Raw genomic sequence first — 20,462 nt, forward strand, 5'->3', positions numbered from 1 at the left:
TCCACTCCTTAATTAGCAATGAATTCAAATACTATTCACTTCTGTGTTGATGAATTATTTCTGTTTGGGTTTTAGAGCACCGGGTTGGTATATTTTTATGGGGTTTTCAAGCTTTCTTTGATGCTGAGGGTAGAGAGGAAATACATTGCTTATATTTTAGAGCTATGAGCTGTATTAGTCTTTAGAGCTTCGGTTTGCAACACTATTATGGTAATGATAATGGTTGTCATATGGCTGTCGATATGAGCATCTTAGATAATGGAAATGCATTATGGTAATTCGGCAATTGCTTCAGTGGAATTGGATTCCACGACATGTATGAGAAGTTGCATATCAAATATAAGATGTGTATTGCTTTATTGTTACACATGTACTTTAGTTGTAGTGTTCTCTATTGAGAATCATAGCTATGTAATCTTACATAATTGCAAAATAAAACATGTTCGATGTTTATTGTGGATGCAGAACTTTGACCGAACCATGTAGGTCTTTGATCGAACCACATAATTCCTTTGTGTTTTTTTATGAGAAAATTTGGACACTGTTGTTGGTTCATTTTAACCCGGGCATTACATATTTCCCAAGTTGATAGTGCAGCTGAGGACATACGTAGACAAAGTTTGAAATTAAATATTTTAATATTTCTCATTATATTTGTACTTGTTTTTATCTTTTTTTTTTAATTTTTTCTGGTACTCACGAGAGAGCTGTATGTCATCATTTGGAACTGATCTGTGATGATTGTATGCTTCTGTACTACCAATAAACTATTTTAAATAAGCTGTCCAAAAAAGTTTTACCAAACAGAGGTAAGAATGTCATTTATACAACCATAACTACTAATTAGCTATTCTGAATAAGCTGGCCCAAACAGCAAGCTATATTATTCTGATAATCTGCAGATTATCAGATTATCAAAATAATCTACTTATCAACAGATTATAAATAATCAACAGCTGCCCCAAACATACCCTAAATAAATTTTAAGAAGTCGTTTTTCTAAATAGTTATATTTTCAAATAACATTATTATAAGCATATAATATATAATATTCTTTTGAGAATGTAAGAAATGATGAACAAAAATAAAAGTAAACAATGCATTTCAACTATGTCAGGTGAGCAAAGCACATACAACATCATATCACATTTAAAAAAATGCTAATTGTATTAATAAATAATTATGCTATTATGTACTATTGATGAGGAGAAAAAAAACATATTTTCTAGACTTCTTGACTTTGAGAATAATGACAACAAATAATTTCAAATTGTCATCTCATTTTCTTCGGCTAGCTCTTCCCTAACTTCTCACTTCTCCCGTTCCCCTCACTTGTCACTTTGCTGACTTCTTTTGCAGATCAATCCATGGCTTCCTCAGGTGGCAGCCCCGGCCCTAGCCCTAACTCTAATCCCACGGCTTCCCCCACCTTCGACGTTCAGAAGCTCTTCAAACCTCCACCATCTTCCTCCAACCCTAACCCTAATCCTATTCCGAGGGGTGCAAGCCCCTTCCTCCCACCTCCCTCTTCCTATCCCGCTCCGCTATTACCATCCACCTCGCCATCGCCATCGCCATCGCCGTCGGCGCCTCTCAGCGCCTTCTCCTACCCTCCCACAACTCCGCCGTTCCAGCATCGACCCTTCCTTCACTATCCTCAGGCTCCCTCCCCTATTCCTGTCGCTTCCCCCAACCCTAATCCTAATGCAGGCGCACGCCTAATGGCACTTCTCGGCACAGCCCAACCTGCAAACCTCGAGTCAGCCATCTCGATGCCATCGTCAACGTCGCCGTCACAGTTCTCTGCGGCGCCCGGTAACCCTCCGATTCTCCATCCGCCACCTCCTGCCATGCTGCAGCCGGATCCTGCGAGAGTTCCAAGCAGCAAATTACCGCGGGGGCGCCGCCTGGCTGCCGGGGATCGTGCGGTGTACGATGTGGACTCAAGGTTGCCAGGGGAGTCTCAGCCGCCTCAACTGGAGGTGACGCCTATTACTAAGTATATATCGGATCCAGGCCTTGTGCTTGGGCGGCAGATTGCACTTAACCGTGTGTACATCTGCTATGGGCTCAAGCTTGGAGCTATTCGCGTGCTTAATATCAACACGGCACTTCGATCTTTGCTTCGAGGGCATACTCAGGTTTGAGTTTCGAAAAAAGTTTCTGTTTTTGATTGGAAGTTGCTTATTTTTCTACTGGTACGCAAGACGCGTGGTTTAATTAGTGGGATTCTGGGTTTAAGTTTGACGCATGAAAGTGACTTTCTATGCAAAAGCACGTCTAAACTTTTAGAGTTTGGGCTTGGTTTTATATTAGTCAGCTGGAATATTCACTCTTTTATCAAGTGTGAGAGAATCTCAAGCGTAAAGCAAAAATTTGAAGCAACATCCGCTGTGGTGGTTTTGGTACACAGATGAAGATGTTTATTTTATGTTCATACTTTTAACTGGTTATTGATCTCAGTATTATTAGTTGCAGAATCAGTAGCTTTGGGAGTAACTGAAACGTTTACAACTTCATGTTGAAATAGTTTTCACTGCTTGGGCATTCTTTACTGTGATGTGAAGTTATCAGTATTGTGCCCATGGAGTATTCTTAATTCAAATATATTTAAAGTAATTTTTTGGACACTATCATTATTTATGCTTTAACATAGGGACACCATCTCTCGTCTCAGTGCAATGAAAATGTATGAACGAGTAAAAAAAATACAATTGTCTGTGAAATGTATTGTTCCTGGTTCTGCTTCATTCTCAGCTTTGTTCGTTTATTTGAGTATTGTGGAACTGAGAACTACTGTAGCCTGTTGATGGTGGTGCATCTTTCAGAATTAGTTTCCAGAATTCAAATTGGGTAAGAAGAGACAATGACAGATGAAACTAAAACAGAATTTTATCAAATTACTTCATTGTAAAAGGCAATGTATTTAAGTTAATTGGCGGCCAATTACTGAAATAAATGGGAGTAAACTCAAAAGATGATATTTGTCTGTATTTAGTGCTCCTCTTTTTGTTATTAATTTTTTTTTCCTGATTAGAATAATAGCCATGTTTGCGCTAATCTATGCTTTGGGTTATTCAGATTCTCGTGTGGTAAATTTTTGTAGATATACTGATTTAATGAAAAATTAGTTTCGTTCAATTGGTAATTGAGTCTTTGTTTTGGGTTCATGCTAGTTCACAATGAATTTTTGTCAAATTGATGCTATCATCAATTCAAAATTATCTCTTAATACTGTGCATGCCATCATATTGTAGCTCTATTAAGCACCCTTACTGAAAATAAGAAAAAAGAATGGCTGTCCCTTTGCTTTTTGTTTGTTAAAATTCAGTCCAGCGTGGCTTATTGGTTGCGTTGCTAAAATCTTCCATAGCTTACTAAAGTGTTTTGTCAGAAATTTCAAGGAACATGTAGAGCACCAAGATATATTGACAGCACCAAGATATATCGATTAATTTGGAAAGATGAAAAAAATGTGTTTCACCTCACGATAAACAAAGTTTGTTAGATTATATTTTATATTATTATTTTTTTCATCGGGTATTTGTAATGTATATTTAATTGCTTATTAGAAGCAAGATTTATCATAATGAGGATGCACATTAGAGAGAGAGAAACTTAAGCCATTTATGAATAGAGAAGTAAAGTCATTTTTTTTAACGCATGAAACTATACTGAAAGAAGTAAAGTGAAACTAATCCTCTTTTCTGTTTTTAATTTATCCCTTTTTTTAGGCAAATTATTGTCTTTTTTTTTATGGATAGACAGAAGAGGCTAGCATTCTCAATTCCAACTTCAATGAGATTCTTGCACCACTACTTTGTGTTTAATATTGCAGATCTCTAGTTGGCAATAGAGAGGCCTTTGATAATAGTTACATATCCTTTTCATGTAACAATGGATTTGCATTCGTAGAGGTTGCTTTGTGGTTTGAAGCCCTCCATTATTGTAGGCTGCCCATCTCTGTCATGTCAATTTTCTTATAGTATTTGTCTTTAGTGCACTGACCTGTGAAACCTGCTGTCTCCAGGCAATTTTGAGCTTAGGGTTCGTGACATGCTTGTATTTCTTTCTCCTTTTGTTTTTATTTTGTCCTTATAGTTTAGTATGTTTTGTTACTAATGCAGATGTTCAGGGTCTTGTAATTTTTTTTTTATGTTTAACATCGAGTTCTTGAAGTTCTTATGTTTTACCCCTTATCTAATTTATTAAATCATTTTCAGAAAGTTACAGACATGGCTTTCTTTGCTGAAGATGTACCATTGTTGGCCAGGTTTTTAATCTTTACTGTCATGTTTCTCATTTGTTCTCTTATTGTACACTAATATTCTTTCTTTACCAGTGCAAGTATAGATGGTAGAATTTTTGTGTGGAAGATTAATGAGGAATTTGATGAGGATGGTAAGCCTCAGATAACTGGAAAAATTGTTTTAGCTATACAACTTATAGGTGCTGGAGAAGGAGAGCCTTATCATCCTCGAGTTTGTTGGCATCCTCATAAACAAGTAACTTCTCTCAAGTGTTTCTTTTCAGGACCTGCTGTCTAGCATTCCTTTTTGCGGTCTTTTCTGTGTGCCAGCTTTCATTTATATGATTTTGTCACTTTTGATTACTATTTTATAGGAAGTTTTAGTTGTTGGAGTTGGGAACTATCTGCTAAAAATTGATACAATAAAGGTTGGGAGAATTGGGCAGTTTTCTGCAGACGAACCTGTTAAATGCCCCATTGATAAGCTTATTGATGGAGTGCAGCATATTGGTAAACATGATGGAGAAATTACAGATATTTCCATGTCTCAGTGGATGACAACTCGTTTGGCTTCAGCATCAAAAGATGGAAAGGTGTGCATCTTTAAGTGCATGAGGCAGCTTATGGAAGGTTTAATTCTGTATTGTAACTCTGTTTCAAGCATTGTTTAATGATGAATCTTAGCACTTACCCTGCTTAACAATGAAAATAAACTCAACTTTTTAATGTTTTGACAAATTATGCCATATCTTTAGTTTGCTAAATTTGTTTGTCTTTTCTGTTCCTGATGATATTTCTGTTTTTATGTTTTGGGTTCTGAGATATTTCATAGTTGCTGTTCATTTTGCAAGCTGAAGTTGTTGCATGCATGCAATTGTTTGTGATGTTAACTCATAAAGATTCACTAAATAACATCTCCATGAACAATATTAACCTGTTAACTCATTAATGTTCATAAACCCTTGCATACACTCACACATAACCCTTCAAAAAAGGGTTACTTTTCTTGTGTGTTAGACATGTCACATAAATACTCCCTTTTATTCTACTCATTACTGAGCTGAAGCAGCATTTGTCAAATAATTATAATGGAAACTAGATTTCTGAAGATGTTTTATTCATCTTGAAATGCCTAGCATGCTTGATGTAGCATTTATTTATGTTAATATTGTCGCAGGACCATTCTCTATATGGTCAATTCACTTATTTTGGCTGCTTAATTTTTGGAGAACTTGACGTGCACCACTGTAGATTTGGGTGTAAATGTGCCATGATAAAGTGCTATATGCATTTGTGCCTGCCTTCCAAGGGTTTATGAACATGAACTGCACTTGCACATTTCCATCTCTATGAGAGTACGCTGACTTTATTTCGTATTAAACAAGATGTGACAACAATATTAAATACAGCCTTAAGCTTTTCCTGGAGTTATATTTAAGCTTTGCCTGGAGTTATATAGTTTATGTATGTGTAGATTTTGTTTATTATTGATTTTTATAGTTATAACCAACTTTATAATTCTCTGGCTTCATTGTAATTTAATTTCTCATGAATAGAAATGCAATATTTTGAATGGATGTTAAGCTTTTGATGTTTCAATATTATTATGAAAAAACTATAAAATGAAAGGCTTTCTTCCTTCTTCGAGCTACTTTGAATAACCCATTAACGTGAGGCTAATATTTCTTTCACCTACTGATTTCCCAAGATACTATAATGCAGTTTCTGCAAGGATGTTGTTTAGAGGGATTTTAGAGGGCACTATTCCAATGTATAGGTGTCTTTTCAGTTTTTTTATTTTATTTTTTTTTTTTTCTGATGATGTTTTGTTTAGTTATATTTTATTCTCTTTTCTTTTTGTATACTTGTGATCTCACACACACGTGCATAGAGATAATGCTAAACTTTAATGAGTTTATGGGGCAGCACATTTGGAAAAAAGATTAACTTCTAAAAAATGGTGGAAATACATCAGCATTGTGTGATCAGCACTTTGCTAGAACGTTGGTGGAAAATTTTTTACTTTTGCCCATGTACAAATAATGTTTTAAAAAGCAAAATCAGATACTGAGGCATTTTTTCTTTACGAGGCGTAAACCTAAAAACGAAAAAAAATTAAAAATTCGTAAACATAGAATTTATACATGCCGATAGACTTTAATACTTCACTTTAATAATATGCATGTAGTATTCTCAAATCCCAAATATAAAGAAAAGTTTGAACTAAGATTTGAACATTAAACTTAGAAGTTAAATATGCCACAACTATTAGGATCCATAGTGATATCATCATTATTTTTATCATCTTCAGAAGAAACATCATATGGAATAACTTTATCATCCTTGAATTATGTGTTATCATCATCTTCAAAATTTTTAATTTTCACATCTTTAATTTTACTCCCTACATCAATCAACATTGAATTCAATATAATTTTAAATAAAATAATAAATTAGTAATACAACTAAGTAGTCAATTATATTTAATTATGAAATTAACTTTAGAATTTTTTGAAGCTCTAACCCCACTTTGCTTCTTTCTTTTAAATGATTGTGAAGTAGAAATTGCTTCAAATTCAAATCTTTTTTACCCCTTTTAATGTTAGCATTAATATCTTCATTGTCATCATCATTATAAGTCATTCTTTTCATCGTCAAACTCAAATCCTTCATCATTCTTAGGTGTTATTTATTCATCATCAGACACAATATCATCAAGAGTCAAATGATCTACTCCATCTCCACCATTTCCTTGTATTTATAGTTTAAGTTGTCTATCTTTCAATTTTTTATTGAACATAACATAAACTAACTTGTTCATTCGATTTGTAGCCAATCAATTTATTCTTTCTATGCAGTTAGTTGAATATGCTCTAATGACACTCGCTTGCGAAGTTGAACAAGACTAAGATCTTTCACTGCAAATACTTTGAGTTCAAGCATGTCATCGCCAAATTGGGCCGACCAACGTTCTAGCATAAGATTAAATGAAAGCAACAATATTTATTAATATAATAATTATATATATAAATGTTAAACTCAAAGATTTAAAATTATCGATGAATGAAATTTACTTGGTGAATTTGTCTTATATCATGCTTGAGTTTTTCTAAACTCAAACATTCCATTCTTCAAATGAAAATCTTCAAGTTGATCTTTGACTTAATATATAGTGAGACTCAGAGACAGTTATATCCATGCATGCATATAAACCAATCTTAACCTTTTTATCCAAATGAAAGTCTTTATCATAATGAATTTGAAGATTTAGATAATATGCAACATGTAAATGATGATATAACCGATGACTCTATTTTTCATTGATGATTTCTAATATTTCTTTATAGTTTGCTTCTTATCCTCCTAAATCTTTTGCTTTGTTCATAGCTTCATAAATAAATTTCATAGCATGAGCACTTTCACCATCAACCATTCATAATACTTTCACTAAAGGCCTTATAGTCTTCAGAGCATAATTAGAGCATAATTAACACTACGCCAAGATGAATCATCTCTCATAATAATTATCTTCACTTGCTTTTCTTTTGATTTTTTTGCCCAAGAACTTTTCACCCATTTTTTATAAACAAAAATAGTCTCCTAAGGTTGTCATAGCTCTTTAAATCTTTACGAAGTCAAATAAATCGCTGTAAATCTTGTAACTGTTGGTCGGATAAGTTCTTTATCTGTGAATTTCCTAATGAAGCTTAATACCTAAAATGATTGTAAATAAATTTACTTATTGTTTTTGCTTTAAGCAAAATAAATTTATGTTGCGGCAATTGTCTTCACTTTTGAAGATTAAATCAATACAACGAGCAACATGAGGAGTCCAATAAAAATACTTTATTTTCTCCATTGACATGTTCCGTCTAATCTTATAGGTACTTGTATTATCTGTAATAACTTGAATAACTAAACTCTACCCAACTTCTTCAACAACCTCATCAAGCATTTTAAATTATATTGAGTTTTATTTACAAAGTTTGATATATCAACATGTTTTAAAAATACTGTTCCATAAGAGTTGCTAATAAGAAAACTTATAATGCTTTTTTGTGTAATATTTGATCGACCATCTAACATTAATGTAACTTCTGTTTCAAGTTATGTCTTCACTTCATCAATCATTTTTGCTGTTGTTCTAATCTCCTCATCCAACATTCAAGTTCGCAACTCATACATTGATGCGGGGCTCGAGAGAGGACCGACCAGTGCTCAAGGGAGGGGGGTTGCCGTCCCCTCCCTCGTCTTCCCTCTTTCCTTTTTTGCTCTCCTTTCTTTTTTCACCTTATCTTTTTCTCCTCACCTTACCCTCCTAAGCACTTTCTAAATTTAAATTTTCTTCCTAAAATTTGAAATCTGATTTTTATTCTTCTGTTTGATCTTTAAAAGTCTTTCCTACAATCTGAAATCTGCTTTTTATTGTCCTGAATTTAAATGTTTCTTAAGATAGGTTGTCTCTTTATAAATAGGAGAGGTGCTTAGAGTTAAGGCCTAGTTTTTATAAAAATTTGAATTTAGTTTTGTCTCAGTGTTTTCACTCTTGAGTGTTGTATTTGACGTCAAGGTAGTGCTTCGTGTGTCTCTTGTTCGAGGCGGTGATCATCTCCACAGGTATGGGCGGTGTTATAGTTGTAGCTCGACCCCGTCGAGATATTTATCTCTCCTTCCATCCTTCCACCAACTGTCGACCGCTTCTCCAGCTCCCACAACAGACCCCGATCGCTTCTGTGGTCTCCCCACGACCGCCGACAGCCTTTTAGCTAGCCATTGTTCGCCGGGTTTCCTCCCTACAGCTCCCTGCAGGCTGCAGCCCCCGCTGTCCCTCTCCCTCATCAACAACAGCTTTCCGACCATCTCTACCTACTGCTCATCTCCCTCCTCCAGAGGGTCGCGCCTCCTTACTGCAGCTTCTTGTAGGCTGCAGCCCCGCTGCCCCTCTCCCGTGTCAACAACAACCTTTCAACCACCTCTACCTGCTACTCATCTACCTCCTCTAGGAGGCTACACATCCTTCTTGCAACTTCACTGTAGGCCACAACCACCGTTGCCTTTCCAAGGTCCCTCCAACAGTTGTTCGACGCTACTACCATCACTGATTTGCTGCTTTTCCCTTCCACAACAGCTAGACATATCTCCGACCTTCACCACAACCGCCTACCTTGCACCACCGCACTGGCTTCCTCCTCATCAAGCTTGTTGCGTCTTCTTTTGTCGAGTCTTTATTTGTAATACTTTATTTTATGTTTTTGCTTTGTGTGTTATCATTCATTCTTTGAGTCTTCATCGTGATCCTTGTTTAAGTCATTAATAAAATTATGTCTTGTGTCATGGTTTGGGTGAACTCTAGTATCATTTGGTATCAAAGCTAGCCCAATCCTAGTCCCATCCTTGGGTTCCTAGCATCCGCCCCTACTCAATTTACAACACTAACTTTTATTTTCTTTCTTTCGTTTATGTTTCTTCTCTTATTTCTTTTTTTTTCTTTTCTTCCACAGATCCCAAACTGTGAAACATGCCACCAAGGAGAAATATGCTTAAGTATACCTGGGAAGAGATACGGTGAGAACTCTGTCGCCTCCGACAAAGAATTGAAAAGATTAAAGCGATGACACAAGAAGTTACCTTCGACCAAGACCTGGAGAGTTGAAGAGGAGAGAGAGAAGAGGATTTGAATCCCTTTCATATGGATAATTTCAACAATGAAAAAGATAGGCCACAGGGTTTCGAAATCCAATATCAGAGCAGGCCTAAAGAAGGATACCTATGTCCCTTCCACAGGGAAACTTTCCATGAAGAGATATCGTTCGGAGCACCAAAACCATGTGATCAAGGTAGATTTGCGCTAGTTTAGGGAAGCATAGATCCAAATGTATTTATTGAATAACTACAAGCAGTTGAGCGGATCTTTTAATACAAACAGGTACCCGAAGAGCGGCGGGTCAAATTAGTTGTTATCAAATTAAAGAAAAGTGTCTCTTTATGGTGATAGAATGTGCAGCAGCAGTGGAGGCGAGAAGACAACGAATAGATTATTAAGTGGGAGAAGATGAAGAAAACCATGCAAAAGAACTATCTTTCCCCTCATTATCGTCAAGGCATGTTTTTGAAACTCCACAATCTACAACAACAAAGACCTTTCAGTGGAGGAGTTCATAGTTCACTTCGACCACTTACAACTGAAGTACGACCTGACAGAGCCCGAGTAGAATATAGTAGACATATATCTTGGGGGCTTGAAGCCTAGTATTAGCAATGTGGTGCAGCTACAACCATACTGGTTGCTGGGGAATATCTAAACACTAGCATTGAAAGTGGAAAGACAACAGAAGCAGAGCTGGCAACCACCACCAGCCAGACAACCACTCATAGTTGGAGACACCAGCAGGAGCACACCGCATAAGGTTTAGAAAATTTGTTTGGATACGAAGAAAACCATTCTCTGTGAAAAGAAGCCGACTACTGTGCTCGCCAGAAAACTCTTCAGATGCTACGAATTTGGACACATAGCCTTTAGCTCCCCGACGAGTAGAGTTGTATTTTTTACCAAGAACGACACTGTGAAGGAGGCTAGCGAGGAGCAGGAAGTCGAGGAACAGGGTGGGGAGCATCAACTTCAACCAGTGAGGGAGAAGCACTTGTGGTTCAACAAATTCTGCAAGCCGAGGACATGAAGGATCCGTAGTGGCTAGGCTACAACATTTTCCACACTCGATGCACAGTGAACGGAAATGTATGTAGTCTCATCATCAATGGTGGTAGCAGCAAGAACGTGACATCGACTTAGATGGTAGAGAAACTGATACTCATGACTCAGAGGCATTCCAGTCATATTCACTGACGTGGCAGAAGAAAAAAACAAGATCAACATCAACTGACAATACCTAGTAGAGTTTTTAATAAAGTCAATTGCGGGACCAAATAAAGTGTGATGTGGTCCTCATCGATGCTTGCCACCTTCTGCTAGGGAGACCGTAGCAATTCGACCAAAAGACTCAGCATGATGGATTCAAAAACATGTATTCCTTCATCAAGGACAACATTCTACTCCCCTCGATAGTAGTGCTGTCAAAATGGCTCGTTCTCGAGCAACTAGTGTTTGGTTCGTTAAGCAGCTCAGCTTAACAAGCCGAGCATGAACAAATTTTAAGCTTGAAATATAAACGAGCCGAACAAGAACAAATATTTGTTCGCTCGTGTTCGGTTTAAATCGACTCGAAAAGAAATAAATAAATAAATAAAAATATAAATTTATTCAATAATCCGCGGTGTTATTGGTGTTATTCTGCAGAGTAACACCAATTAACACCGCTGTGATAATCAGGAGTTATTCACAGTGTTATTAGCGTTGTGGGTGTTACTCCGCGGTGAATAACACCACCGACTAACACCTCGGAATAACACCTGAATAACACCTCGAATAACACCACAATGTTATTCGTGGTGCTACTCGATGTTATTTCGCGATATATGTTCTACCGAGCTTATTTCGAACCGAATTCGAGCAGAACACGAACAAGAATATTTTATTCGAGCCGAACATGAACACAACACCTCGAATAACACCACAATGTTATTCGTGGTGTTACTCGATGTTATTTCGCGATATATGTTATACCGAGCTTATTTCGAACCGAATTTGAGCTGAACACGAACAAAAATATTTTATTCGAGCCGAACATGACCATAGAAACAAAATGTTCACAAGCCATTTCGAACATGAGCCAAATTGGAATGAGCCGAACACGAGCCGAGGCTCAGCTCGCTCAAGCTTGGCTCGTTTATAACCCTCCTCAATAGAGCTTGAGGAGACAAAAGCCCTCACCAACATAGTAGCAGGGTCGGTCTTAGTGACAATCGAATCTCAACCACCATGGGCACCACCAGGCCAGAGATTTCAGTCCCAGGAGATTAGACTGAGATGGTGGTACGCTCGCATATGCTTTCGGAGACAATACAATCGATAATGGGATCCAAATGCTGCTATGATTAAAGGCAAGGGACCATAAGTTTCGATAGATGAGGTCGAAGCTCCTCCAACCCCGGGAGACTGAAGCGGGGCTCGGGAGAGGACCAACCGGTCCTCAAGGGAGGGGGCTGCCCCTTCCTCCTCTTCCCTCTTTCCTTTTTGTACTCCTTTCCTTTTCTCACCTTTTCTCTCTCCTCCTCGCCTAAGCACTTTCTAAATTTAAATTCTTTTTCTGAAATATGAGATCTGATTTTATTCTCCCTTCTTATTTTACAAAGCCTTTTCCTATAATATAAAATTTGATTTTTATTCTCCTTTTTCGTTTTTGAAAAGCCTTTACAAAAATCTGAAATCAGCTTTTTATTGTCCTTATTTTAAAGGTTTCATGAGATAGGTTGTGTTTCTTTATAAATAAGAGAGGTGGTGCTTAAAGTTAGAGGCTGGTTTTTATGAAAATCTAAATTCAGTTTTGTTTGAGTGTTTTTTCTCTTGAGAACTGTATCCGATGACAAAGTAGTGCTCCGATTGTCCCTTGTCTGAGGTAGTGATTGTTTCTACGGGCTCGGGTAGTGCTCCGGCTATAGCTAGACCCCGCCGAGATATTTTTTTCTCCATCCATCCTCTTGGCTGCTGTCAACCGCTTCTCCAGCTCCTACAGCAGACCCCCACCCTTTCTGTTGTCTCCCCACGATCGTCGACAGCCTTTTAGCCTGCCATTGTTCGTCGGCCTTCCTCCCTACATCTTCTTGCAGGCTAAAACACCCGTTGCCCCTCTCCTGCATCAACAACAACCTTCCGATCACCTCTACCTGCTGCTCACCTCCCTACTCCAAAAGGTCGCTCCTCCTTCCTACAGCTTCCTGCAGGCTGCAGCCCCCACTGCCCCTCTCTAGGATCAACAACAACCTTTTGGCCACCTCTACCTGTTGCTCATCTATCTCTTCTAGCAGGCAACGCCTCCTTTCTGCAGCTTTCCTACAGGCCGCAACCGCTGTTGCCCTTCCATGTTCCCTCCCACTGCGGTTCGACGCCCCTACCATCACTGATTTGTTACCCTTCCTTTCTACAGTATCAAGACACATCTTCGGCCTTCACCGCAACCACCTACCTTGCACCACCGCGCGAGCTTCCTCCTCATCAAGCTTGTTGCTTCTTTTTTCGAATCTTTCTTTGTAATTCTTTGTTTTATGTTTTTGCTTTGTGTGTTGTCCTTTTTTTTAGTTTTCATTGTAACCTTTGTTTAAGCCATTAATAAAATTGTGTCGTGCATCATGGTTTGGGTAAACTCCGATATCATACATGCTAGGATGTTTCAATCCTCAGTAATAATTCCCAAAAGAGCGAAGCATGTTGATCCATGAAGGGCACCTAATCACATTAAAAATAATTTATTCTCATAAAAGCATCTTGCAATATCTAAACACTCTATTTTTATATTCTTTTGCAGAGCTAAAGGAGGAATTAGTTGAGCTGATATTCTTATCTTCATCTATATTCACTACAAGTTTATCCATTGGTTCTCGAGTTCCTCTATCGGAAGAATGCAAATGACTTTCACTTCTAGAACCATAATTACTATTCCCAATCATCTTTTCTATATTTCTTTGCACCGTTTCTTTTTAGTACAGGAAATAAATGTGACAAATTAAAATAACATATCTTTTTTTTTGTGTGCAATCCAAGTGATCTTTAAGTCTCTGCACACCACTAGTAAATCGCTTATCACAAAATTTACATTTCAAAAAAACATATCCTTTTTTACACCTTCTCCTGCCACTTCAACTTGAGCCTCATATTTCCAAGCTGAATCCTTTCTTTTTGCACCACCACCCATTTTAATTAACAAAAAGAATGTCAAATTTAAACAACATTACAGTTGCACAAAAAAAAATTAAGAAATTTAAATAATTTGCTCCAAATTAAAAATAAAAAACAAAATATGTTTCAAAAAAAATAAGAAAATGCATCCTCCGATGTCACAAAATAATAAACAAAAAACATGACTAAATAAATAAAAAGAGTTAAAGGTCAATTACATGCATACCATGCAGTTCTTATATATTTAGTATCTACTATCTAGTACCTAAAAAATCATATTTGCATGCACATCTAGAATCTTCTCCATTTTATTAGCATAACATAAATTATACATACAACAAACTCAAGCACAAACTCAAACAACACCACAAATACAAATTGTCTTTATTTTAAAATTTTATATTTTTTGTTCCTCACTCATTATTTGTGCTTTGTAAATTACAAACTTGCAATTACTTTCACACCTGTTAAATCACCTCAGATTCCCAACTATGATGCTCATATCCTATATTAGGCTTAAGTTGTAAAACTTAGTGGGTTTCATAATTCAAAAGCTACGCTCTAGACGACGCTCAAAATTGAAACCAAAGACACTCGTCAACGCTTGAAGCAAGGACGTTGTCGGTGCAGGAATGTTTGTCGACGCTCAAGTGAACGCTCAAAGCTGATGCTGCGCTTGGGATTGCAAAACCTAAATGATGGTTGTTGATCGCAGGGAATTAAGTTATTTATACCTGAGGCATGCCACAAACAACTTGAGGCAAAACGCCTCCAGGGGTGCTTTGAATAAAAAGGCATATGCCTCTCCTGAAGGTTCGCGGCTTAATCCTCGAGGCTATTCTTTAGCGCCTCAAGCGATTTTTTAAACGGTGTGTATAAAGAAAGACCTGGCAAAAGCATACCTTCATCTGTTAAAAATAAATCTCGATTCTTACAATCATGTTGTTTAATCCACAAATAACAAGAGAAAGATCAATTTGCTTAGCCTGATAATCTTTACATTCTTCTCAAAGAAGATACATTAAACTTAAGTTAAAATAATGGATATGGATGAGACAATAAAAGAATTGTTTATTTTCTTAAAACAATCTTTTATTTGTTTTTAAATTTCTAACTTAATGTCCGAAAGAGAACCATATGTTTATTCTCTTGCTTCTTTGTTGTGTATTAATACTTTTTCAAAAATCAATATACTCACATTAAATTCTTGGTACTTGTGCTCATTGTGTGTTAAATATCTCTTTCTTCAGGAGAAAATATACGGGAAGGAATAAAAGGAGAGGCAATATCTATCCTGATATTAATCTAAACTATTCTTGAATCTCGAATTGTTCACATCACCTAGTCTTCCTTTTTTTGTCAAACACTTTTACAAAGTGTTTGATTTTACCATCATTATAATGCTATAGACATGCTCCATGATATGTATGGTATTTGTGCTCATTAAAGAATTTGAACGTCTCCACTTTTTGAGAAGAAGATATTTCCAGTCAACATAAAATGAGTTTCATATTATCTATATCTTTTATTCTTAGAAAGCTTTACAAAGAAAAAATGTCTCTTTTGTGGATCGTTATACATTCTGGGCAGCATGTTTTAAACAGATGAGCCACATTACGAATTTTCCAGAGGTAGTGATATTTGGTTGGATATTTCATATAATTTTCAAGACGCATTGTTCTATTTGAGGTCTGTGTGAGGGAGAGGGACACCTATTAGATTCAACACGATTCTTTTCAAAAATGGCTTTATTTTTTAAATTGTAGTTACAACCATCATCGATCATAGCCAAACTACTGGAATCTTCTAATTAACTGTCTAACTTTTACTTGAGAGCTTTTTATTGTACTAGCTTTTTAATATTATCACTGACTGCCATGTTATTTTTATTTTATTGGTTTGGTATGAATCCTTACATGTTGCAACAAGCTATTTTTTCTAAGAACTCAGTTTATATAGAACTTGTTTTTTGATTAGCTATTCTGGCATGCTGTTTGTGATTTTTATTTACATTTTATTTTAGTGGCTGTTTAGTTGGCTGCAAAATGAGGTGCAAGTAAAAGGAATTCATATTGTGATATTTTAGAATGATTAGTGCAAAATTACCTATGCACCTTACACCAAATCCCTTTTTAGGTAATTTTTTTTAAATGCTCTTGCAAAATAAATGCATAAAAAAATTTCAATTTACTTTATAGGCTTGGTTTGCAAAGCAAAGGGTTTTTTTTTAACCCAATCTTCTACTAAGAGCATGAGAATGATTTTTGGTGTGTTTACATAATTTTTTCAAAATTTCAGTGCTTTTCTGAATTTTTTTGAATCATTAATGGATTTTTTATGTTCTCTATAATACTACAGATAAAAATTTGGGAAGATCGCAAGGTGATGCCCATTGCCATTCTCACTCCACATGACAACCAACCTGTTAGCTCAGTTGCCTTTATGACATCGCCTGAGCGCCCTGATCACATAATTCTTGTAACTGCGGTATGACTGCTTACATATACTTGATTGATCCCCTTATATGTAGGCATGCATATTTTTAACTGTTTCAACCTTTCATATTACTTGATGGAGTAAGATATTTGTAACCGAGTTTTTCTCTAAAATCCACTGCTAGAATTTTATTCTCATTTTTATAAAATTTTTGCTGGCTTAGTCAATTGTGATCCAATTAGAAAGTTGGTGTGAGATCCAATCATCGTTGCAAGCCATTGTGAGTTGAAGCTTGGTGGTCTTTTCATGCCTGCTTTACATTATGTAGGGCAACAATCTGCAGAGGACCTAATCTTTAATATTCATGTTTATGTCATATCAAAATCTTTCTCCTTATTTTTTCCCTCATAAGATTACTATTCATTGTTACTACCTTAAGACATAACATTCTTGTTTTGAAGTAGCTATTTTGCCCTTCAAATAAAACTAGTTATTTTAAAAGCTTGAAGGTGATATGGTTGTCCACGATGCTAGCCACCATAACAAGCACACATCTTAATGGATTGGAATACTAAATGAAAAAAAGCTATACTGCTTATAAATTTATTTAGTTTTTATGAATATTTTTGAAGAAAATTAAATGATAATCATCATATTAAATTTTGTTGGGCAAAAAAGATCAATTTTAAATTGCGTGGCATTTTAAATTAAAAACTTTTAAATAGGTTATTTTAACAAGTAAACTAAGTTTTTAGGTATATATAATAGCCTAAGGATAATCTAATTTTCACTATAATTTATTTCATCTTCGTTATCATCTATGCTCTTTTTTTTGTTATTGAATTTTACGCTTCTTCCTATTTCTCTTAGACTCATCTTTTTTATTTTCGAAGTCTTCTATTCTTGTACTTGGTTTCTTGGACTTCTATTTATCAACTTGTTTCTAAGGAAATTACTTATTTCTCCGAAACTTGATATTTTTTTCTTGTAATTTCGGATGAAGTTATTTATCATTATGTGTACTTACTCTTGATTCAAGAAATAGTGCACTACCCATGCTTGACACCTTAAGCCAAGAGGTTTGATTGGGCATCCTTCAATAATGGCTTCACTTCAAAGATTTGTGAGGCGATATAGCTTCATTAGGTAAGTATTGGACTTGTCTTTAAAAACATTAAATTAGGCAAAACAAAGTTGAATTCCTTCACTTTAATTGTATTTTGTGTGAATGCACAAATATGAAATGCGTGTAGTGCAGAGATCACGGTATATTTCGCGTAAAAATTAGAATGTGAAGATACAAGAGTAGAAGATAGGAGATTGAATGGTCGATTTTTCATTTTTTGAATTCTATTAAATCCTGAATTAACTATACAACATAAATGAAATGATGCATCTGCATTTTTGGATTGCTATAGATGAAAGGCCTTTTTGTGTAGATTACTAAATTGTTGTGGATGGAAAGCTGTTACTTATTGGTTGTTGATGGTAAGTTGTTGGTCACAAATTCAAGATTATTTCAACAATGCTCATGTTGGGTTATATATGCTGATCATGCAGAGCTTGTTGATTAGTTTATCAAAAGTCAAAAGTCATTTTGGGTGAATTTCTGTGAGGATATTTGTAGTTTGAGAGTTTGTCGGAATATAATTAAGTTAGCATAGTCTAAATTTATTTTATAATTTGAGATGAGCCTGTCAATCTTAAGCTTTATAGTCTCATCTTAATGGACAAGATTGTTTTTGATACTTATAGCATTCTAGTTGTCACAGTAGACTAAAGATTATTTTTTTTAAAGATTCTTTTTTTCACTTGAAAGTTTAGTTCTTTCAACAATTTTTTTAACCATATTCCTTCATAATACTAAGTGTCACTATACTATATTTAGCTTCAACTGCTTCTTGAAGCCACGAATTGTTTCATGGTTATTCATCTACTTCCATTTCCCTTTACATAAATATAATAACCCGAGGTGAATTTTTGATCTATTTTACATCTAACTCAATCAACATTTGTAAAAAATTCGATGTACATATTGGATGAATTTTTCTCTATTAGGTATTTTCTTAGTATCATTTTAAGTTATGTTGAATGTTGTTAACATCTTTCATGTGGGCTTCAATAGGTTTATTCATGTGTTGGCTTACAACACAGACAAGAAGTCAAACATCAAAATTGGTGAGAAAGATTTGATGAATTTTGCTCATAAGGTCTTGGTGTCTATATTTATCAATGATGTGCTTTTAATGGTGATTCTAATTTTCATTGTTGGTCAATCAGAATCTCTGCATTCTTACATCCCAACATTCACACTTATTAAGTAGATCAAGAATATTCCTTATTTTGAAAATAAAATACCTTTCTTTTATCATGCCACTTCCGTACTAAGAAAATATATTAGATTTCCTGAGTTTTTTATCTCAAATTCTCTGCTTAGAAACTCTTTTTTAATCTTGTTAACCCTTCTGCAAATCCTTTTTTCAATATAACATCATTTACATGGATGATACGAACCATCTATTTTCCTTTAGCTGATTTCTTTCTAATGAGATTGTGAGTTGATATTGTTTATATCCACATCATTTAGTATATTTTGGTAATTTGTTAAACAAACACTTGCTGTTACTGTTCTGAGGTCATATAAAGCTTTTCTGAGTATTCTTATTGATGTTTATGCGATTTTTCAATCCTTATGAGATCTTCATTCATACTTCCTCAAAATGTCTATCAAGTATCATTAATATTAAGTTGATATAGAGGCTATTCTAAATTTGTCACAAGAGAGATTAAAAGTCTATTTGTGTTGAGCATGGCAACTAGAGAGAAAGTCACTTCTTTGTTTGTATCATATAATTCGTTCGTTATGATTTTCATTAACTCGGGTCTTTCTGAGTTTTATGAATTTTATATGAAATCGTATTTTATCAAGAGAAGTTGTAAAAGCATGAAATCTTGCTGAAAACTCTTTGCAAGTCTTAAAGCATAGATTGGGTATCTGATGCATGGTCATAGCCTTTTTCTTTTAGGACTATAGGATAGTGAAGATTAGTATTTTGTATTTCATTCGTTTTTGAACCAAGTTTGGTTCTTGGCAGTATTTCATCAGTTATTGAACCAAATCTGGGTTCTTGGGAGTGCTGAAGATATTATGTTTGCTCTTTTTTTTTTTTTGGTTTTTTTTTTCTCTCCTAGTGTAGACATAGAACTTATTTTTCATAGGTTGGGTGTATTGTTAAGGTGATGAGATAGTTTATGGTTTCGATGTGGCTTCAGTATGTAGAATGAGGGGCAATGAGAAATATTTATTTTCTCTGGGTTTTATCAGAGACGATGATGGATGAGAAATGAGTTCCATACTAGAGATTCTTTGGCACAGCAAAAAATGTTGAAAAGACTTGGCTAATAAAATACACAATATTGAATTGCATCTAGAATCATAAATACTACTTGTACTAAACACAAATATGAAACACATTGTTACAAGCAATTTTAAATAGTTGGAGTGATTCATTTAATTTCTTCTATGCTATTGTTAGTTGGCTATAAATCCTCAAAGGAGGTGCAACTTCTAATTGATACTGGCATGTAATTCGGCTTATTGCTAGATACATTAACTAGAGATGGCTAATTTAAGATTTCCAGCGAATGATATTTATTGATCCCGTTTCTGTGCTGTTAATCTCAACCCAAATCCTGATTTAAAGAGGACTTCACAGAAGTTTGGTTTTACTCCCTTAGCCATCGAAACGTTCTAAGCTTCCAAGTCTCAGTAGTTGGTTTTGAGGCTCTAGATAGGCGGAAATTCTACTAACTTAACAGGCAAGTCAAGAAGCTAGGTGATCAAACATATCACATACAAAGAAAACAAATAACAGACAAGGGGTATGATAATAGAGAATGATATCGGAGTTAACCCAAACCACAATCGAAAACGGAAATATTATTGCTGAAATTTGAATATGTTACAATGTTGATTCTCCAAAAACA

At 35.4% G+C, this 20,462-nt stretch overlaps 1 protein-coding gene across 1 annotated transcript in view; it reads left to right on the forward strand.

The window, feature by feature from the left end:
• Window positions 1-1,243: 1,243 nt before the first annotated feature.
• LOC110027125 (enhancer of mRNA-decapping protein 4-like) overlaps window positions 1,244-20,462 on the forward strand; it is a 35,692-nt gene continuing 16,473 nt past the window's right edge. Inside the window, 5 exon segments of the mRNA XM_020728426.1 lie at window positions 1,244-2,141; window positions 4,224-4,273; window positions 4,343-4,505; window positions 4,624-4,842; window positions 16,398-16,526. Of these exon segments, the coding sequence (XP_020584085.1) occupies window positions 1,368-2,141; window positions 4,224-4,273; window positions 4,343-4,505; window positions 4,624-4,842; window positions 16,398-16,526 (1,335 nt within the window). The 5' untranslated portion in view covers window positions 1,244-1,367.

This window comes from Phalaenopsis equestris, unplaced genomic scaffold, assembly GCF_001263595.1.
Source record: "Phalaenopsis equestris unplaced genomic scaffold, ASM126359v1 Scaffold000414, whole genome shotgun sequence".
Lineage (NCBI taxonomy): Eukaryota > Viridiplantae > Streptophyta > Magnoliopsida > Asparagales > Orchidaceae > Phalaenopsis > Phalaenopsis equestris.